The following is a 23,355-nucleotide window of genomic DNA, read 5'->3' as shown; positions in this document are numbered from 1 at the left end:
AAAAGCATTCAGTGATGATACTTTACTTCACATCAACATAAAACACAGTAAAATTTGCTAACCTAACCTCCACTTAGAATCTCTATTTCCCTCTGCTCTTGTCTTCAAATCAGTTTATTTAGCTCCAGGCTATTCTTCTGGATCCATAACATCAACAATGATTAAAGTAAAAAGCAGAAAAAATTCCTAAATAGACTGGATTTCTTTTTTAAACCTTTGTAGTGCATTCACAGTGAAAAATATGTTTAAAAATCACAAAGCTAAAACTCTTGACTTAAAAATAAAGAATTCTCAGGTTATTATGTATCTTCTTTTGGGATGGTAAGGAACATCCACTTAAATCACTGTGATTCTCAGAGAAAGTGTCTATTTTTTAAAAACAAACAAATATTCTGTTACGCCTCCCAAGGTCTCTAGAGCTACTTACAGTTCCAGAATAAGAATGACATCTGTTTTGTTCTCATAAACATCATGCAGCGTGATCACATTAGGATGTTGAATCTCTTTTAGTATGCCGACTTCGCGCTCGATATCTTCCCGGCTCACTCCACGCCGGCTGGATTTCGTTCTCCGTTTTTTGATGAATTTTGCTGCAAACTGCTGACCAGTGCTTTTCTCACGGCATTTTTTCACTACAGCAAACTGCCCACTAAAAAAAAGAGAAAAAAAAAGAGAAAGAACAAAGATGAGTGTTTGGTTCAAGGAAGTTTAGAGTTAAGAGTAGCGTCTATTTACTATGGTGGGGGAAAACAGCTGTACCTCTGAACTACCAACTTGACTAAAGTACATTACTGCTTTTTATGTGGTCTAGAATAACATCTGAAAAAAACCCAGAAGAGGCAGAAAAGGTACATTAAGGTACTGCTTTTACATCACACAAATGTACATACATACACGTTTCAGCATATCTGTAAGTAAAAGGTAACAGCTATGTAGACCATTGGATTTTTGGCAAATATGTGCATTGGGGATTACTGGAGAAAAGTAATAGTTTCTGTATTTCTCCTTCCATATGCATGTTGAGGATAATTCTTTTTTGGTTCTGCAAGACAGACAGTCCTTAGTTTCTTCCAATCTATATGATCTGTCAATATTCACTTTATTCTATCTTCACGTTTGGTTTTTTAAAAGTTTTTAAAACAATACTCCGTTTCAGGATGCTGCTTCTGCTTTTAGTTTTAAAGGCACTGACTAAATACAGTAATATTAAGAATTACAGTTATTGTATCATCTTGTTAAGTAGGAAGAGTTTGAAGGTGAGAAAAGGACCAAGGCACCGGGGAACAAAAACCCGTGACTGTGTTACAAATCAGAAGAAACTCCAGGAAGCAGCTGACTCCAGCATGTTATCATTGACATATGAGCCTGTTGCTGCTAGATGTACTACTTCAGATCAGAAACCTCCAGGAATCTAATGCTGAATTAAAGGAAGTTTTCCTTCTAAGTTTTCTTAATCTCTTGCTGAGGATTCTCTAGCTATTCTGTTCTTGGTTTACTTCACTGTATGAAGAATTTGCAGAATAACAGACTGATACCAATGAGAAAATTTTCTGAACTTAGCCTACCCTGTTAACTGAAGAAGTGGCGTCCCCTAAAGTGGACTTAGAATAGCGGTTAAAAGCTAAGCCTGCTAGGGTTGACTATCTATGCAGTGATGCAACATGTAGGCATGTATAATTCCACCCAGTACCTGGAAAAGGAGCTAACCTATATTAGTGGTTAATTAATTACAACTGACAGATCTCTAGGAAGATGCATCACCTGCAAAAAGGGCATTACATAATGACAAAGTGCCAAGTGGGAATCACTCAGAGCTACGCATACCATGCATGAACTCAATGCACAACACTACTTTATTACAGCAGAATGAACGTGCCACATACACTGACAGAGTAATTAAGCAATTAAGGAACGCATGACAGAAATAGAAGATGATAACTGAGTTTTATGCAATAAATGAAGATAATAAAATGCTGTAAGGGAAAACCATGCTCATGACTTTTCAATTTAGAGGGCTGATCAGCTGAGAATACTTTATGCTGCTGGGTCACCACTGCCACCATTACTATGCTGACCCCATACAGAACCCTGAGTGACAAATTGTCTTGAACTGGGATAGGCGGTTGGGCGAGGCTAAATGACTGTCACCTGCAGAAGGCAGAGCAGAGATGGATCCTCTCCTGTGAATGCCTAGAAAGGGACTCTAGAGTAGCCACCACCAGCTGGGAGGCCTTTGAATGCAGCCACAGGCAGTGAAAGAAATAAACTGCGAGAGAAGCAGGCAACAGCCTTTTAAGTTTGAGGTGTTGTTTTATTTCAATGTTACGATCACCATTCAAGTTTCATTCTTCCTTATTTCAGAAAACAGATTATGAACTTGTGAGATGACTTTATGTTGCATGACAAAAATCCTTGCCTTAAATTCCACGCCCCACCAATTCCGCACAAAGTTGTCAAGGACCAGGTTCACAAGACAGGGCCCAACACATTATTATTACAAACCACAGTGGACAGAGCAGTGCTTTAGACCGCTTCCCCATTACACATAGGCTGAAAAACCTGCTCCACTTGCCTAGACCTGGTCAGCTCTTGGACACCGAAGAGGTTCATATGGGACTGGCAGACAAGGCACAGGACCTCTGAAAGATCTGTGTCATCCTAAACTGGGAGCAGAGGGCTGGACAAGGTACCCTACGGTACATCAACCTTCTCTGCTTAGTTCAGTTCAACTCCGCAACAACTTTTCCTGCAACAGCGGCTCTGGGTTTGATCTCCAAGGTCTGAGCAATTTTGCACTGTGAGACAGACAGACAGAGTGGAGCACGCGCTTAGGTATTTGCACTGCTGCAGAGAAGTGCAAACAGAGTTTTCTGGCCCTTGCTTACATGGGGGCAAAGTGGTGATTCTCTCACTCTCTCCCCGACAACACACACATCTCCACAGAGATATTCAGCTTTATTCAAAAAGCAATCAGCTTTTCAGAAAATTCACAGTTCAGAGAAACGGCCAAGTCGGGTACTAGACAGGTGTAGGCATCACCACAACCCTGAACAGCTACTCAAGCTCACAGACCAGAAAGAATTAAAAAGCCACTGCTTGCCTTTTGGCCACCTGCCTGGCCTTCAGGTTAGAAGCCTAAACTGCCTGACAGAGGAAGAAAAATATTTCTGCTTATGATTCATCCATAGGCTTGAATGCTACGTGGCTAACCACTTTCTTATCAGTGCTTACCTCATAAGTTTGGCAAAAGCTACTGCTTCATTTAAAAACACAAAACAAAACAAAACCCCCACAATGCAAACCAAACCAACCCAACAACAAAATCCAAAACACTAAAAAACAAAATTACTGTTAACATCAGCTCTGGAGAGGCTGGGACTGAAAAGTAACTCTGAAGTACGTGGACATACAATGTATTTTGATATTCAAAAAGATTTAATTATAAAAGTTGACTGGGATTAAGAGTTATCTATGTTTCACTGACAAAGCATATATCATTGACTTTTGGAAAATTCTGGTATTTGAATTTCTGGTCTTTAGCCCTAACAGATTTTTTTCTTTAGCACTTCTTCACTGAACAGAGTAATGCATTATAGGCTTCCTTCTAAATAAAAAAACATTCTGCAAGTGTTTTTAAACATGTGCTGGCTGTGGACCTGTAAGCTAAAGAAAGATGATTTTTCCACAGGATTATTCATATTCGAATTACACCATTCCCCAAAGCCACTTCCTGCTTCCGATGCCCTTAAAGCTAAGGCTGTTTAATCTTATTTTGGCAATGTGTCAACTATGATGTTACAGCATGAAGGTGACCTACTGAAACAAAGGGGACCAGGTAAGACAAGTAGATCTCCTCTCTCCTCCTCTTCTGAGCTAGGTAGCTTTATTTTTTCACTCTTCTACTTTTTTCTCCAACTACAACTACCTGTTTGAAGGATGTCCTGATATATCACAATTCAATATCAAAGTGTTATCAGAAGACCAATACGTTGTTTAAAACCACATGACTTTATAGATTGGTCCCATTCACAGTTTATTAGGATGTCAGGCTCCAGAAATCTTTTGACATTGCTCAAGTCTGCAAGAAAACTACCAACTAAGAGGTATCTAGAGTAAGTGCCAGTTATACACCAAATAACCTTCTTATTGTTGCTGTTGTGGTATTCAGCACATAACACCACAATTAGTTGTTTGTTATTAAAATGCTGTACATGCAGATCACACTTAAGCTGCAATCAAAGCGGCTATTTCATGCCTGGGATCCCTAAGCCACACCATTTTACAACTCTCTCTGAACTCCTGTTTTAAAAGCAGAGGAGAGAGATAAATCAAAGGGTATTTACTGGGTTTTAAACCCTAGAACTGCAGCGACAAGCTGTTGCAAGTCAGCTCTGTATGGGCTAGCATATTTATACCCAGTAATATTCTCCCACAGATCCTACAGTTTCAGATCCAGCTTTCATTCATACAGCATCTTCAAAGCCAGAAAAGCCCTTTAGTTTTTTAAGTTCCCTTGCTCTTGTAGATTTGATTTAAAGTGGGTGGGGTCAAAAAATGATTGCCATTTTAGGACACAATTACACTGAAAAAAAAAACCCCAGAAGTAAATCACAAACTCAATAAAGTATCTGACATAATTTTTTTTACCATGTGGCAGAATTAGGTTAAACAGCGAAGCAGGATGACAGCTTGACATGAGAACAAATACTGCTGCTAATAGCAGTAATTTGGTTTGTGATCTTGTAATTCTTATGCAACCAGCAGTTAATTACTATCCTAAATCCACTCTTTTTGGGACACTTGGCACAGTATCTCCATACCCAGTGATTCTTCAGACTCGCTTCAGAACGAGTGCTTATGCCATTACCTAATCATTACATTTCTCCATCTTTTTTACGTCATAAGATGACACACTGCCCTTCATAATACACACATATATATATATATGCGCAAAAGTTATGCAGCAAGGTGATGGAATCACCAATAAAGCACCTATACTCCACCCTTTATTGGTCGTGGCTTAGCAGGATCACAAAACAACTACTCATTAGCATGAATTATAGACAGTTTTAACTACAGAGATGGACATTTTAGAATCAAAGGGAAAAAAACCAAAAAAAGTCCTTTCATTTTTTCCCAGAAGGATGATCACAGTGATTAGGGGTGGCAGACATCTTGTATTTCTCCCCACTCCCAGCCTTCTGCACCAGGTCTTCCCAGCTGTGTGAAACTCTTGCCCCAAGAGCCCTCCAAAAGAGGTCCAAGCTGGACACAGAGATGCTCAAGTAACCCCCAGTGTCACGACACGGGCTGGCCAGAGCAGGGATTCTTGTTAAATTCAGAACTCCCTCAGGCTAATTAAGATAAAACGACACCAAATGATCAGTTAAACACTTTATTCGTGGCAGAAGCAACCTGAACTTGGGAGGCATAACAGTAGGTTGTAGGGTTTCTCGCAACAGGACTTGCCATGGAACTACCTCAGTAACCCATGTAACCCGTGGTAGCCACATACATCAGTTCAGGGAAGACAATAAGGAGCTCCCTCCTGTTGAGTCACGAGGTTCAGAGCGGACCCCCTTGCTTTCTAGACTCCTTCTCAGAGAGGAGCCCAGGAGCGTCTGGATCCACTCCTAGTCCCAGACTTGGCCAACAATTTATGTCTAAAGAAGTGGGGTGTAGGGATTATGGAAAAGGGGAGAGAAAGAGGGAGCAAGACAGAAAGAGGAAAAGAGAAAGATTTCACCAGCCCTGGGTCCAGTGTTGGTCCAGTCAGTCTAAAGGTCCAGTTCTGGTGGGTGTGCGAGCATGTGGGGGCTTCAGTTTGTGTCCTTTTATCATCTCCTCGCCCCTCCTTCAGGCAACCACTCGAACTCATTGGGCTCATTAGGTGTCATGCGCGGTTTGTGCTTTCAGAACCTTGGGGAAGTGGGTTGGTGGGCTTGGGGGTCGTCTCGGGGGTTGCTTCCCCCTCCCTGCAGGCATGACCATTGTTTGATCTTTGGCCATGCACGGTGAGCTGCCCCACTCAGCTCAGCGGGTCAGAACAGGGAGCTACGCACCCTCTGGCAAGCCCTCCCCTCCGGTTGCTGAAGTCCGGTTGCTGATCGGCTTCTTTTCACCTACGGTTCCTTGCTGTGCAGGGTTCCTTGTTATGCAGCGCTCGTTGTTAAGCAGAACTTGCCCCACCGCAACGTTTGAGACATTAACTCTTGCAGTCTCTCACACCCAGGGACCAATTTTCTAGTATTTATTGCCACAATAGGGCACACATGGGGGAATTCTCCATGCCACCTTGGGAAGACTGCATTCAAAAGACAAAGTTTAATAGGAGGAGCGGATAGGAATAAGGAAAAGGTGTTATGCTGACATCAGAGTAGTAAGATGTCTTAGTACATTCCTGACACTTAGAAAAAAAAAAGTGCCTATTTTAAAAATTTGGTATTCACTACTTAACTCTAAAAATGTGATATATTAAGATCCAACTGCTTTTACTATTTCACTGCTTTTCTTTTAAAAATTATACTAATCCAACAGAAAGAGACTTACATAATACTATTAGATTAGCCCATGAAAGAAAGTGCAACTCGACCACAGAGCCATTTGTTTTCCCCAATAAAACAATTACTAGCAGACTGTGAACACCTGTTTTTCCTTGGAGATCTGCAGCAGGGAAGGCCAACTGAGCAGGTGATTTCCACCCCCAGTTGCCTCTCAGCGTCAGGCAGATCCATCAGTCACCACTGCCACATACAGCTGCCTGTCATCAAGGACATCTGAGCTGCTTCTGCTAATAAAGGTTAACTCTCACAAAACTCTCTGGTGAGGCAGCAGTACCTAACTGAGTCTTTTACAAAGGAAAGGAAGACTTCTCCACAAACTGTGAAGGGTTATAGCTACATTAAGTACCTCTCCACTTTCTAAATAAAGCAAAACAACGTTTTCAGTTCAGCTGCAATGCCAAATTGGAGGCAACCTCTTTCCTCTCTCCTCCTTTAGAGTCTTGCAAAAGACGGTAAACTTTGAGGCCCTTGAGAGCCTCTCTTGTGTGTGTAATGCTTACAGTACTGCAGCTGAGAGTCACTACTACAAAGCATTGCACTTACCCCATTGAGGAGATAAGCTATTATCAGCATCAGCAGGGCGGGGTAAACCATGGTTAATGGGTTAATAGAGCACTCCAAGCAGATGCGACTGGGAAGCGGTAGTATTTCATGCGTACTATGCTCAAAAGACAATCTGTTTCATGGAACAGCAGATTTAGTGCTAGCTACCAGTATTATGCCCACAAAGAAAAATCTTTATTGATCTTGACAGATAAAGAAACTGGGATACTCTAAAACAAGGTGACTTGCCAGGTAGAGTTTCTCTAAGTGTGCATGCATATATTTTCTTTTCCCCACAGAGGTCATGTTAGGGAACATAAGGGCCCTTTCCCCAAATCACGTTTTTAATTTTGCAGCCAACCAAAGAGTACAGGCAGATGGGGAATGAATGCAGAACTGACTGATAAGCTCATAGCATATTTGTTTAGGCTCTGAAAGTCAGAAATACTTGTACAGTGCTCACAATTTTTGTGCCCCTTCCCTTGCCCTGCAATGTTTAATTCTCTAGCACAGATGCTGAGAGAATGCTAGAAGTATTGTTTAGCTGCAAGCCTTGGAGAGCTTCGAAAAGAAATGGCAAACATGAAGATGGGAACATCACAGGACAGCTGTATCTGAAGGATACATGGATCCTGGATAGATGATTAGGCTATTTATCCTTCCCCTTGCAACAGCTCTGGCAAAACAGTTTTCAACATAAGTAACAAGTTTACACTTCAAGTGCTGGCACAGACACACACATCTCAGTTGACAGTGGAGTTGTCTGCTTTGTGTCCCCGGTGGAGAAATGCATTTTCACAGTCCACAGTAAGTCTAAGCGGCTGCACTCGAAGTACTTGTCCACTCTGTAACATGAAGGAACAGCACCTAATTACTCAGTAGGAGAAAGAGCCACAAGCACCTAAAGCCTACCCATCACTGTAAACCTATTTAAGCTGCACATAAACATTGTTACAGGAAAGGGCACACTGGCCATAGCGGAAAAAAACCCCAGTACTAAAGAAAAGAGGTGAAAGAGGAGTTAAATGTGATACAGCATTTAACCTGAAGAGAAAATACTCAAATGCTAGAGTGACTAAGCAGGAGAATAAACCAGCTGAAATCTGATGTTGCACCACAGAGATCATTGGTAGGACTGGTCTTTTCCAACTAATATAGAAAAGCAAATACAAGGACTTATTCAAACTTGATCATAAAACTATAAATAGCAGAGTACTGCAAGTACAAGGGCAGAAGAGTAACACACGTTATACAATTGGGCAGTGCATTGCCAACATGTATGGAGTTTAAATCAAGTTGTAATTTATACCCATCAGTAAGATGCATGCTGATACACTTTCCTTAGAAATATTTTGGAAAAGCAGCAAAGCCAAAAAGAGCAAGGACAGCAAGGAAGGGGAAGCAGAGGGAAAAATCAGATTTATAAAGCAAAGACAAACAAATGTACCGACAACTGGTATTTCCTAACTTCTGAGTTCCTTGTTATGCATAGATGTGTTTACACACTCATGAACTCCACAAGTGTCTCTTAAATTCCCTTTCCTAATTTCTGATTTAGACTATCTTTTGGTGTCAAATTACCAAGTTTCAGAAGTACCCTAATCCCAATATAGTGACTCAATGTATGCAATGATAAAATAGTTTGATTATATTTCAGTTTGAATATACCAAATATTTCATTTAAAGTTACTTTACCAAAACATCCAAAGTATAAAAGGGACTTCCTTCCTTATGTAATATTTTAAGCACCCCCCTCAACTTTCAAAATAATCTGTATTATTACTCTATGAAATACTTCCAGTTAGAAAAAACACTGCATTATCAGATACCATCTTTTGCCTGTATAAATCAACTGAAACCTCTGCTGTACTACCTATGCAAATACAGTCCAAACAGTGTAACTGTAAACTTATTAAAGAAATTAATAGAAAGTCTCATAGTATCTATGACAGATGATACCACAAGATGAAGCAGTCAGAATTTGAGGTTTAAAACACTGTAAGAAGCAAGTGAACTAAGTTACCTTTTTAAGGATATCCATAGCCTAAACTACCTACCATAACTGTGTAACTGAAGTCAGGTTGCAGGATGGGCCAGAAAGTGAAGAATCACAGAAGTAGAGAATTTGTCCAACCTGTTCTTTTCTCCAGCACTTTATAAGCTCATGCCTCATATTCTTGTGGTTTGGTTATTTTAAAAGAAACTCATTGTGCATTTCAGCTATGTATCTATCTCCTGCAGAAATCCTCTTGTGCTGTTAGTATATTACGCTGATGAAACTGGAGGTCTCTGTTGCTCTGCTGCTTTCTGCAATTTCATGAGGCTGCTAATGGACTTCTTTAGATGTTTACTAAGCTTACAGAAAAGTGATTTTTCAGTCTCTTCATTGTCTTCTTAGAAGCCCAGAGGAGTCACTAGTCCTAAGGCAGGACATGATAAAGAACTTTACCTATGACAGAGCACAAGAAAGATACCACATTGTTTACTGTTCATTATTATTATTTCTTACGTGCTTTATATTGCTCTGAGTCATGTATGAAAATTTTTAGAGGAATAATTACATGGGATGATGGACTAAAAGAGGGAGAGATAGAAATACAGAAGACTACTTCTTTTGTCTGTGTACATGTGTGCATGTATATTCAGTACTGAATGGAAGACTATGCTACAGAGTGTCTTCATGATACCAGTTCATCATAGTATTATTATGCCAGTTTCTGGACCATGCATTTAAAAAGGCAAGTGATCAAGGGTGTGACTGGCATTACCAAGGCTCACTACACAGACATTATCCACATACAGATCCGGTCAAGATCGCATCTCACTGAACACAGCTCCCCAGAATGGTAATTACTGTTAAGCATGAGCAGATTAATCAGATGACTCTGGCTGGCTCAGAGAAAAGGGGATGAAGAAAGACAGCTAGATTTGGGACATTTTTAGTGTACTGTACCCACATGTAGAAAGTAAGACCAAGCACACCAGTACACCTTCCCATGACCCTTCCCCAACACCCTCACCTAAAGAAAAGGGGCTGATCTTCTTGGGATTTTTTCATTCTACTCAGAGAAGTATGACAAAATTTTTTCAACATAGTTAATGCCAAACAAGTTGAACTGTCGGAGCATGTATGCATGCACACACCTGTGCATATATTTGCTGAGCTGAAAAGCGCTTATTAACTAGTACAGTCCATCACACAGAGATGATGGAAAGTGGATCCTACGTATCAGCAATTTGACAGTAAAATTAAGCTGCAGATGACTGAAGAACTGTTCGCATTGAGAAACAAGAAGTTTAGAAGAAATGTAATCTCGTGATGATTAGGCTTAATTTTGTGAAGTGGAACAAAGGAAGAGTTTAAAAAAAATCCAGCTCTTTCCCTCCTGTTTACATGCAATACATGTAAATGCTTTCACCCACTCTCTGTGTACATATAAATATGTCATTATGTCTTTATACATCACAAGAGCATTGTAAAAACAGGATACAAAAGTAAAATACGACTGCATATTTTGCTTATGGTTTATTTTATACACACTATACTGTGGACTGAATAGATAGAATATATCAAATATCTATCTTTGTAAGCAGTAACTGAGTTACTGTTCTTGAAAGGGTTTTAATTAGAAACATAGCACCCTGAAAAAGAAATTAAGAGTTAAAAAGCCTGCAACGTTTGCATCCTGCTGATGTACTTTGCCTGAAGGCTAATGCATAGCCCTTGCCAAGTATGGCTGCTATGTAACCGAGTAAGAGCCCAGTCCTCTCTTTTATCCAAGCAGAGCACCTTCACATTTTTTCCCGTTTAAGGAAGGCTTTGTTTCAAGTCAGGGCTCTAAACGGAACAAGATTTCAGCATGCAAAATGTGTTCTGACTGGGTAACACCAGATCTCCCCACAAAGCTGCAAATACATCTTCTCTCTGCAATTCCCGAGCGTTGGCATACGACCTCCAAGTGGGGAGAAGAGTGGAAGGAATTACGAAACACAAAGTTAGATATGCTTTATTGTATGATTCAATGTGAAAACAGTTATGAAAACACTTGAAAAAAATAGCAGCATAGGTTCTGTTTGAAACAGAGGCCATTTGTATTTCCCTTCTGTAGGCCACCTACTTGATATTTCATTAGATGTGACTGAACCATGGTTTACTTCACCACTTTAAAGGGATGTTTAGGTAAGTACCTAAGGCAAGATGTGTCACACATTACAGTATAGGAAAAGGTAAATGGTGTTCAAGAACACTTTAATTACCCAAAATAAAGGCAAAGATTAAAATATAACCAAGCATTAAAACAGAAACATGTATAGCAAATTTAATAAAAATAAATCACATGACGAACATCACCTCTGAAGACTATCTGCATTGAACACTGCTTTGTCTCTGTATAAAGATACCATTCGTCTTAGTTCAAAATAATAAGGAAGAAGAATACAGGAGTTATAGTGAAGAATAGAAAGCTCTGTACAAACCAAGCAAGAGTCTCTTGTATATACAACACTTCAACAAATATTTATTGTCCAAACTGAACTGCCACACAAAGCACGTAATTGTGAGACACAGTCAAGGTTTACCAAGGCATTTCATCATTGTTTAAATATATAAAACAATTAAGTTTACCTAGGACTTTAAATAAGAGTTAACATCCATAAACGCAAATTGGCAGATAACAACTCCATAGTGTAGCAGAGATTTCATTAAGTCCTTTAAAAGCCACCTGCTCAGAAGAAAATGCTTTGCAAGAAAGACGAATCTTAAAGACTCTGCACAGTCCTTAAGCTTAACCTCTGAAGCTGCCCAAGTTGCCTATACACTACGTTACTTGAGTCTTAAGTTCAGCTTAAAATTTTATTGATTTTCCATCTTTTAAGGGAAAAAAAATTTTCCTACGACTCAGTTTCCCTCAATTTAGTATTTGTAGAATGAATTTAATTTCTGTTTTCCCAGGTTGTCTTCAAATTTCTTATGGCATTAAAAATAATCCTTATAATTTTCATTTTCATAGCCAATAAAAGAGGGATTTATAAAATTCAGATGCAAAATAAGTGAAAAAAACCCACACATGAAATCATTACTTTATGATCAAGACACGATACAGAACAACCTCACACAAAACGTTATGTAAATGTGTAAGACTTAATACTGATGGATACTTTAGAAGATTTAAGCATTCACACAGAAGTCTTCAAACTATTTCTCCGAGTAATATTTTTCTTTTCAGCACTGATACGACAGAATCATTTTGGGAAGCACTTGAACATTCCTGGAAATCACTCCCACCTGTTAAATGTAATACTACATCTGCTTTCCAGCAAAGACCTTTGAATAAAATGTTTTATTGCTTTAAACATACAGCTGCAACCGTCTCAAGAGTTTACTCCACCTCCTGATTAGAAACAATGGCAGGGGCAACAAAACTGACAAGTCCACGATTTAAGAGAGTTTGGAGCATGGCACCTCCTACTCCTCACCCTCCTTTCCTTTCTTCCCCCCTCAATCGTGAATTCGTTTCCTGGTTACAATACAACCATTAAACGAGGCTTGCTGTCACGGGGTGGCCCACTGTGGAAACATGGTGAGACACTGTGCAACGTGCACCACTCATTTTGCTGTATTGCTTCTACTGCTGTATTGCTAGCTACTATTGCTAGTAGTCTTCCTCGGTGAAAATTCTGCAATACAGATGAAACACCGCTTGTTTGCCTTTCACCTTTTTTGAAACACTGACTTTTGAATAAGCTGCATGGTTTCATAGGCTGTTTAGCTCTGCTGTTTACCACCTTCAAGCCTCTTTGTCCCATCTGCTGTGCTCTTTTAATATAATTGAAAGGTCTCCTCCTCATTATTTTCACAACTGTCAGCCCACTATTAATTTTCTTTGATAAGCACCCTTAATTCCAGGTTTTTATGATCTCCACCTTTCGCCTCCAACCTCAGCACTCTTGAGTCCAACTCTGCTGTACCTTGCTAAATCTCTGCATTTAAGCCACAGTGTCCAAAACTTGGAAAAATTACAAATTCCTCCTCACTCCTTCCAACTCTGCTCTCTTCTTTATTGCTTTTCCCTGTGCTTACACATTCACCTGACTCCAGTGGGATGGCCAGGTACTCAGGTCTCTTCCTGAGGCACAATTAAAGAAATGAATCAGTACTCCCCACAAAGTGCCTCCTAGGAGAGACGCCCTTCTCCAGATCACCCTCTTGCTGCATATACTACGTCCTGAGCACATTTGGTTTCCTTCCGACTTGCCTAGCTTACCTTCGCAATAAAATGGCAAAGCACACCAAAGAAACATACCTGGGAAAACAAACAAACAAACAAACCACCCTGACAATAATGCTTCCTTTCTGGAGTGCTGCACCCGAAATGTGGCATTCACTCTTTCCCAGCCTGTTTAACACTCAGTACAGCTTATTTATTACATAGAGAGAAACAATCAGTCAGAACCTATTAAGTTCTCAACTATGGATGTATGAAACAGGCGGACTCATAGCATGTTCAAGTTACAATACACAGTCTTAAAGAAATTCTTTATTATAATCTAAATAAAGGAATAAAGGGTAAACTGTAAGTTAATAATTTAAAGCTTCTACATACCTCATTAAAAAAATACAATTCTACTACTTTCAAAGTTATTTATTTTATTTAGATAGCTGAATAACACTTGTAACAAGTTTTTTAAGGAATAAATAAAAAATAAAAACATATATGCACAAAGTCTAAATTTAACTTAACAGCTAAGTGGCAGATGGCACATCATGTGGTTACCCATCAATCTGCAGCATTGGCAAAAGGATTAATCTACAAATCCTGCTGCATAACCAGCATCAATATAGAAAGTATCTGCCTCCCCCCTCTCCACCCCGGCCGTATTCTCCCCTCCTCTCCATCTCACATGCACAAAAAAAAAAAAAATCTGTTTCTTATGTAATGGTATTTCAGTAGGAGATTCTTGGACATTTACCTATCCGTTTGTTTTTGGACCCAGGCCAGTCCATTTTTAAGTACTGCCCCATTTAAAGTACAAACCATCTGAAGTTCCTGTATTTGCCAAGATGTTTCACTTCCAGGAATTCTGTTATGTATGAAGTTTCACATCACTTTTCTAATTCCAATCAACTATTCTTCCAAAGATGTAACCATAATTTCCACTGATTTGCTTTAGTTTTTTTACCTCCTTTCTCTCCCACTCCCAATTATTCTAAGTGTTGGTATCAACAGTGTCACCATAACTGAACTAAAGGGAACAATTATCCAAAACCACAGCAAATTAATTTTTCTTTGGCTTACTGCAGATAGCTCTAACTTACAGCATCTAAATATTTTTTAAAAGTTACTCCAAAGACAGAAAGGGCGAGGGCATTCATATGCTCTCCAATATGAATGCATAGTACAGATGCAATGGCTGGAGGGAGGGGAAGGAGAAGACAGTTACAAGGTTGTTTTTTGGTTTTTGGTTTTTTTTTTAAAACCGTTTCTATCCAAACCCCCCTAACTCTCTAACATAACACATAACTAACTCTTCAACTCCTTTCCTTCCAGGGGAAATAGAGCCTGCGACCTAACAACTCAATCTATGGACTTTTATGTTGAAACATAAAAATGTTGAAACATGCTGAATTGAAGATCACTGCTCTTTGTTACCTTGGTATTGGTTTTGTTTAACATGGAAATACTTAGTTTTAGGACTTTGTGCTACAACAACAATCACAGCGTACTTGTGAAAGCAATGGATGAAAACCACTAGTGCCAAAATCAGCCACTTTGCTCTCTTCATTAAAAACACAGTGTTTTCTTCCTTTGGTAGGATTTGAAAGTGCTGTTGTGGAGCACTAGAGAGACGACAAATTTGGAGCATGACGGCTGAATAATTACACGGACTCAGGTTAAGCGTGCTTTTTATTCGCATGAGTGCTCCTTGTGGAACAAGAATGAGGTTTCCAGTTAGACTTCCAGATGGAATTTGAGAAGAGGGGAAAACGTCAAGTCTTTGGAAGGCTGATTGGCTAACTTTTTCAGAACATAAAAATGCAAAATAACAGCAGAGCACTGAAAATTAAAAAGCTCGTATCAAATTAATAACAGAAATAGGTGCATCATCATTTTATTAATCTACTGGCTGTCTTTAATTGTCTGAAATAAAACAGTAACACCACTACCATCCTTTGGGATTCCACTTATTTGTGTTCCAGATTCTTAATGGTATCCACTTCCTCTCAAAAACCATCTAATTTTCCTTGCACAGTTTTTAACATGCTTTCTGCCTATAAGCACTTACTTTGACCCATCATGAAAAAGCCAGTAATATGCATTTAGTTAAAAAAAGAGCATTAAAAGCTTCATTTTTCAGTGTTAGTGCTGCTATGGAGAATACCATAAGCATTTTTTCTGTGCTTATAGGCTGTTGATCTTCTTTTGAAGCAGAGAAATGGATTAAGTGATTTTTAGACATGTCATCATGTTCTAGCTTTATACTTTATATAAACCAGCTCATTGTTAAAAATGCATGTTTTTCCAAACACTCTAAATCTGCATTTTACTGAATGTAGGTAGAAAAACTACTGTGCCTTAAGAAAGATTAGGGAAGTAGTAGTGATCCAGATTTAAGGTCATTTGAACAAAAGGATCTCTGGAGACAGCAGCATTCTGCAGCATCCAGAACTTACCCGAGTCCCATGATCTGGGATTCAGACTTTCATACTTCCTATATTAATACAACCTACTTAATGGCTAAGTTCCTTGAGTGGCAAGTTGTGCCTTATTTTCACTCCAAGTTGTACTTGGTATGAAAGATTAATCTACTGCATAGCTCCTAAGCTTCAACTTGCTAGAGAAAGCAACTTGATTATGCATGGCATGACTGGGGCTATGCTGCAAGGCAGCATGTGCGCAGGGAGCCGTCCGTCTGAAGCAGCAGCTGTCACTCGGTGATCTTCTGTGGGTACCGAATGCCTCCTCTACTCCAGCTGCACTTCTGCAAGTGGATGTTGCACAAAGAAACTCTCTCCTGTAAGCTTTCACCTAACACCACCTTGATTTCTTACTTCAACAGTCAGTATTTTGAAGCAGTCCAAAGTCCACATGCCTACTTTGATGACATTTATGAAAGCTGTGAAAACTATTACATTGAAGGAAAGGTCAGAGACTCTTGTAAGTAGTGCATATACTTTCATAAACACAAGCAGTATGCTCAATGAATATCAGCAGTGAGAATAAATACGACTAAAAAAAAAAGAAAAAAGAAAAAAAAAGAAAAAAGAGGAAAAAAAAAAAAGAGCTGGAAGTCCATATCAGCATTACTAAGAAGAGTAGTCTCCTAAAATTCAGCTTCTCTGCCAAAACGGAGAGCCTTTTCTAAGTTTGGTTTTGACTAACAGGATGCCAGGAGATTTGTCATTCAAAACAGTTGTGTATTTATAATCACTAACGTTGCATTGGGAAAGTTTCACTTTCTACAGTAATTCAGCAGTCTACAAAAGGCTCACACGCATCAATTCCAGCTTTCAGCATTGCAGCTCTTTCTACTCAGATGAAGAGTTACACATCAGAATAAAAATGCAGTCACATGGACATCAGCATAACAGTCACTGCAAGCTGCAACTGAAATCCTTTCTTCCCCTGGTACAAGGGCTGAGAGCAAAGGAGTGCACAAACTACAGGAAACATTTTAGAAATTATGGTCTTAATCAAGGGGTACTTCTCTAGACTTTTGCATTGCAGAATTGGAAATTGTCATGTATTACCTGGCCTTGCCGCTCTCCACCCTCTTGCTTTATATATTATAGATATGCAATACTACACCAGAGATAAAACAGGTGGGTAACTTGGGGACACTTGGTTAAGGGATGAAGCATGTCTCAACACAGGTCCAAAATAAAGTAATGATTTTTGAATTCACAAATTACTTTGTAAACAGAGCTTTTACAAGAGTATCCTTCCAGAAAGCTGGTATTCTCCAGTTAGAGCAGGCAAATGACAGGGTAGTACCCCTACAGAGAGCAGTATCCAAGTCCATCCCTCAGCTGTGCTCTGCTCCAGAGAGTTACAAATGAGCAAGTAGGGGATTTGTGCTTCTTCCCCATTGCTACCACCAGCAGTGCACTCCCTAGATTCAGTTCCTCCTCTTGACTCTACTTGGGACCTCCATACATCCCAACTGAAGATAGGCAGGGCCCTGGAAAAAAGCAGAACCAGTCGCCCAGGGGCATTTCAGTATTTCCAATAAATTTCTCTGCACATCACTTCCCTCTCCATCCTTCAAGAGGTATTGTACTGCACCCCCTTCACTGTCATGACTTCCTCAAAAATAACATAAGAAATTCACTTCCTAAAAGTGTTAACTCTTTACCTAATAGATTTCAAAGGCTTAGGGAGGAGTACTCTTGACATGCTGGAAGGGTACAAAGGGCTTTCGGTTAATTTTAACTCTGCATCGAAGTTCTCTTTGGGAAGTTTTGGTCAAGACATTTCTGTATTACATGGTATTCTAATAAAAAAGAGTTGCCCACAAGTGACAGCCTGCTTACAGAAGATATGTTTGTGCTAGCTGCTACATATTTTTGCATGTGGAAATAAATGACAGACAATCCTGAAATATTTCACTTCACAAGCCGCAGCCTACTTTGATGTTTGATTTTCTAGATATATAGACTTTTCAAGTAAAGACCTCAAATATTAAACAGCACTAATTCCTGAAATTTTCTTATATTTATGGCCTTCTTGACAAAGCTATATTCCCCAAGGAAACAGACAAAATTACTCAAGCTCCAGTAGTACCAGCACAGCTATAACTAATTTTTGCTGCATTTTTTTGTTACAAATCCAGTTCACAGAGGCATTTTATTTTGGCCTCAAGAACACAAATTCCATTTATGCATTTCCTTCCTTTTTCTGTCATAAAGCAGCATTCATATGCATGAGTTGCATCTACTTGAAACATTACCTGGAGCAATGTTTCTCTTAGCAGGGACTGCTACTGTTTCTTTCACAGAAGCAGGAATCTAATAAAAACTGTGATGTCGGATGACTGTGTGCCTCCCGACAGCTTGCTGCATGCACCCCCTGTGCCAGTGAAATGGTAAGCAGCCTGCCTTTCCTACCACCAGCCACCAGCTTTTCAGGTCAATACAAATTGTCTCAGGGAGGCCAGCACAATGCGCTCTCCCCCAGTGTCATGCTTCATTTTGTTCTTTTTCATGTTAAAGTGTCAGACAAAGAAAAATTGCTCTGATGGGGGGTTTCTCTCGGCTCTTTACACAGGGAAAAACCGTCAATGAGGAACTACAAGAGAGCAAGAGATCAGCGTGGTAGTGCATTTCCCACAACGGGTCTTGCAGAATAGTTTGACGAAGAACAAATCTTAATTGTCCTTTTTCATTCTGGGGAAAGAGGTCTTTTAAGAGGGGCTTACTGTGCTTTGTAAGAAAACCTGTGCTGCCAGAGGCAGGGTCTGGCAAGCAGCATTTTCTTGTTTCACCTCCTGTAAAGGTCTCACGCCCACCCAGAAAAAGCAGCAGCGGCTGCTCCTCAGGAGGCCAGCACTCCAGCGCGGCTCCGTGAAGCGGGGGGACAGCCCTGCATTTCGTAGGATGGCTCCCTCCCTATTCATGGTGTCTCAGTAACCTGCCTCAAGGCCACTTCGTGTTTCTGCTTCTCAGCGTGCAAAACTCCCCCTTTCAAATCAGAGTTGTGCTATCCCTCCATGCCACAGTGCTTCTGGAACTATTTTGACTGCTCAGTCAGTTTCACCAAGTACCGCAATGCTGGGTGCCAGAAAATGTTGCCCTTTTTACCTGCTGACCAGGAGCTGGTCACCCCTGGCAGAGCTGGGAGTCCTCAGGCAGGCCCCTCCGCCGGTGGGAGGGAGACGACGCTCGGAGATGGGGTCGGCGCCACCTCCAAAATCACTCCTTCCTGCTGGGGCAACCGCAGAGAGAACACAACCGAGCGTTTGGCTGGCGAGAGGCGAGCGCCCGGCAGGCCGCCCTCCGCAGGCACCCTTACCCCACGAGACCACAGGCCTCGGCGCCAGGGCAGCACAGCACGCACCTCCCAGAGCAGGGGGAACGCCTCAATCGCTATGCCCTTCGAAGGTATGGGGCCAAAAACCAAACCCCATTCGCTCAAAGAGAGCAAGCCCGAGTCCCCAGAACGTCTTGGTTTCTTCCACGGTCCTCTCCTGCCTCGCACGTGGAGGCGAAGCGCCTCACGACGTGTCAGGAAGGCAAGTGTGCTGGTGTGCAAACAGCATTCTGGACCCACAGTGTCACTGCAGGAGAGACTGTTTTGTTACAGAAACCTGTACGGTACCTCCGCTGTGACCAGCTGCGAGCAACCGTTATATGGCACGCTCCTCAGCATTCACAAAAAAACTAAATGAAAGCCACTTGTGGTCTTGGTAGCCTGTCCAGAAAACGTGGTGGCACCCGAGTTTGCATCTGCAGAGCAACAGCCGCATGTCAAAGTCCCCCTTCCCTCACGGGTCAGGTGTTTCATTCACAGCAAGAGCCCCTTTGGCCTCACACACTCATCACAGAGGAACACCGACACCATGCCAGAAGGAAAACGAGTTTTAGAGAGAAGAAAAAAAGAAAGAAAAAAAAAAAAGAAGAAGAAAACAACCCACAAAATAAAAAAGGATTGCCAGAAGTGGAAAAGCACTAGGTCGCCAAATAAAGACAGCTCCCTTCCTATTTCCTAGAGTGACAACAATGAAATTTCTCTAGTAATTAATGAGCTTGCACTCGGGTGAGGTGCTACTCCAAGTGTAACCGTAAGACTGTCTAGCTGGCAGTAACATCACTGAAGTGATAGTGTGTTGGTGGCAACAGAGAAAGAGAGCAGAGCTCAGCTACCATAGCACACGATAACTACTGCGGGGTTGGCAGTCAAAAATCAACTTGTAGGCTTGACATGGAAATCTGTCAAATGGCACAGGGAGTCCCCAAACACCTTCCCAGCTGAAACCATTCAATCACACTTGAAGAGTCAGAAAAGCTTCTGAATTACTTTTCATTATCTTGGCAACAACAACAGACACACCAGTGAGCTCTTTTATAACACTGCTTAGGCTTAAACTCATTGGTATTCTCAATGAACTCACTAGGTACAACTTAATATATTTATTGCTGTTTTTGGAAGCCTTCTCAAAGCATGGAAATAAAAAAAAACTTTCTCTGATGCTGAAGAATTTATCTCAAGCTTTGTCTCAAAGAACATTTGAGTAAACAAGCCAAAATCCTGACAGGTGCGTGGGTTCAGGCTTCCACTAGGTAGCGAACATGGTAAGTGCAGGCATTGCTGCAAGCAGCCAGACACAACCTTTGTCAGGGATGCAGATATGAACCGTCATCACAGTGAGTACAAATGCCTCCCAACAGAGGTTCCTCAAAAATTCACATCCTTTCGGAAGACACAACGCAGCAGCAGTTGCACAGGGAAAAAGAAGTCACCACGCAGCTGTAAACAACCCTGCACCCAATTACTTCACCACAGTGCTAAAAGAAGACGGTTTATCAGAGATGGGAACGTGATGATAAGATGAAACTAGATGGCAGAATGGCTTGAAGCAGCACCCACATGAAAGATAACGTGATCTCTGCTGAGCGGGCTGTAGATGCTACCGCTAGAACTACCTAAGCGCAAACACAGCTTTCTCATGACTGCAAGTACAGGGAGTACTAGAATTACAGTGAGCACAAGGGACACTGCCCTCTTCCGAAGACGTTACAGAAAACCCACAATCACGTGGAGAACAGACCGCTACCAAGAAACAGTCACTCTTTTTCTGGCCTCACATGATTTTTCATGCTATAACATTGAAAATCTTTTCCCCATCTGCCACATGACTAGCAGAAGAAATAACCTTCAGTCAACACCACCAGGGTAGAACAAAAAAGGCCGACACTGGAACTCTAAAAATGAAATCAGGGAAGGCAGTAGCTTTTTTGAATTCTAAAGCTCTACTCCAGTTAAAGCCTATGTAAGCCACACATTAAACAAACATCTTAAGTAAATTAGGAGAGTGCATAAAAGTAGTTTAAAAAGCAGTACTATGAAGAACAACAGGAGACTTGTCTATGCAATTTATTACCAATTTATAATTTTCTCCACTCACAGTCTTCCCCAAATAGTATTTTTCGATAATTCGGTTTAACTAATTTTCACATTAACATCATACACTTTACACACATTTGTTGGGCGAGATTGCTAGCACAGTGGCAATTCTGCAGCATATGGCACTGCAGAAAGCATCTCTAACATGTTCCTCCTCTGTCTCAAAGTGAAGCTGGTTCAAATATGTCTTTGTACACCCCACCTACCCCTCCTGCATGCCCAGCTACTTGTTCCTGTTGTCACACCTCTTCTTCAACTGATCTCACAAAATCAGAATTTTATTAATACTCAGTGATCCAGTTTAAAAGATAATTTTAAAAAAAGGTTCACACAAGTCGTGGAGGAAAGTGCTACCACATGTCCTAGAATGAAACGCCAACAAGCTGAAATTCTTCAAGCCAACGTTGCCCTGTATCCTGCAACCAGACTTGGAAAGACAGTACTCTAAAACAGGCACAAGAGACCTTAGAAAAATAGGCAGACTAGGACATGAACATATCAGAGGTTGTTTCAACTTCTTTTAGACTTTTTCTGAACAAGAAAGGTTGTTTCCAAATAGTTACGGAGTTCTCATTTCTACTCCCTCAGTTCTCATTCGTGAGAGCAAAACCTCTTACACACAAGTCTTTTGCTTGGCCAGCCACATCCCAATCATTAACATTAGCCAGAGAAGTCAGGGGAAATAAATTTTGGGGGTGGCATAAGAGAGCCTTTTTTTTTTTTTTTTTTTTGGTCTTCTCAGCAACTAGTAGCTATTCAGCATAATTTTCTGAAATTTAAATTTCTTTAAGATGCTTCACCAAAGACAAAGATAAGATTATTTGTCATGCAATATGATGTGAGGAAGGATAGATTTGTTAGGACTTATGTGGGGTTCAGTTAAAAGCTCCAGCACTTTTCCACAGTGCTCAGATTCTTCCAACTACAGAAGATGAAGTATTGTTGGGTTAAGAAACAAAACTGAAATAAATTACAGCTAGTTCACTACATTTGGGACACTACTCTAGAAACATCAAATTTGATTTTTATATAGGGCAGTTACAGAGATGGATTACCTAAAATGAAATATAAACTCACTGTTTTGAATACAGACAAAAAAAGCAAGACAGGTCAGAAAATTTTCCCTGTAGATTATTTTCTCCCTGAGTTATGAAGTTGAGAGGACAAAATTGAAAAGATTACACTTTGTTACACTAACTTTACAGCAGTAGCACCAAACCACCTATGTTAAAAATTGCAAAGTTAACACCAAACATCTTCATCAGCTTTCACTGCTGGCGAGCTACACTCAAATTCCACAGAAAACAAAGGAAAGGGCCACCTGGCAATGGTTGTGGAGGCCACTTCAAGTGAGCAGAATGGTTAAAACCCACAGTTGTCCCCATAACTTAAAATCCAATAGAAATGCATAATATAATAAAGATACTCCTTTACTGTGTAAATCTTCTTGTGGGAAAGTATTGGTGTACAGTTTAGACACTTGGGAATTTCAGCAGTAAGGTTTGTATGGACAGCAGTGAGGTGGTATGCAAGACCAACTTTGGTGTCTCCAAAGAAAAAAAGTGATTAATTCAACTGTCGCTTCATTATGAGCAGATAAAAACGTCACGTTATAGCCCCATCTCTGAAACAGTTCTTAATTCAGGTTCAGAGTAACCTTCTCCAACCTAAAATGCAAAAGACTGCACATCCTAAACACCTGAAAAAGAGCTTAAAAGTAATGCAGCTACTGCAAATGGCAAAGAAGAGACAGTAATTTGACATTTAGAGGCCTCTCAAAAGCACTTGAAGGTGAAAAACGTTAAGAAATTTACACAAATGCTTTTCTCAACATCTTCCTACCCTACCCTGTGTAACACAGTTACAATTTTCAAAATAAAAACTCTAAATGGCTAGTGAGAAATGAAACTTTCCATCACAGTTACATATGCATAAGCAAGACAAATGTTAATAATTAGCAATGTTAATTAACATGGACGCAAGAATTCACTGTAAGATGTCTTCTGATACTAACGATCCCAGCTTCACTGTAGTTTTGTGAACGATTTTTAAGCTGAAGTAGGAGTATTCCAGTAACTTTCAGTTAAAACAGCTATGACTGCATAATGCGCCCCCCTGCCCTGCCCCCC

At 40.4% G+C, this 23,355-nt stretch overlaps 1 protein-coding gene across 2 annotated transcripts in view; it reads right to left on the bottom strand.

The window, feature by feature from the left end:
- The window catches only part of DAPK1 (death-associated protein kinase 1), a 97,408-nt gene that overhangs the window by 56,718 nt on the left and 17,335 nt on the right, over nucleotides 1–23,355 (bottom strand). For both annotated transcript variants that reach the window (XM_010568667.1, XM_010568666.1), the window contains exon 2: nucleotides 428–649. In XM_010568667.1, the coding sequence (XP_010566969.1) occupies nucleotides 428–649 (222 nt within the window). The remainder of the gene's footprint in view (nucleotides 1–427; nucleotides 650–23,355) is intronic.

Source organism: Haliaeetus leucocephalus, unplaced genomic scaffold, assembly GCF_000737465.1.
Source record: "Haliaeetus leucocephalus isolate CR32 unplaced genomic scaffold, Haliaeetus_leucocephalus-4.0 Scaffold251, whole genome shotgun sequence".
In the NCBI taxonomy this organism is placed as follows: domain Eukaryota; kingdom Metazoa; phylum Chordata; class Aves; order Accipitriformes; family Accipitridae; genus Haliaeetus; species Haliaeetus leucocephalus.
Note: the sequence above shows the minus strand (reverse complement) of the source record. Positions and strands in the feature narration are given on the sequence as shown.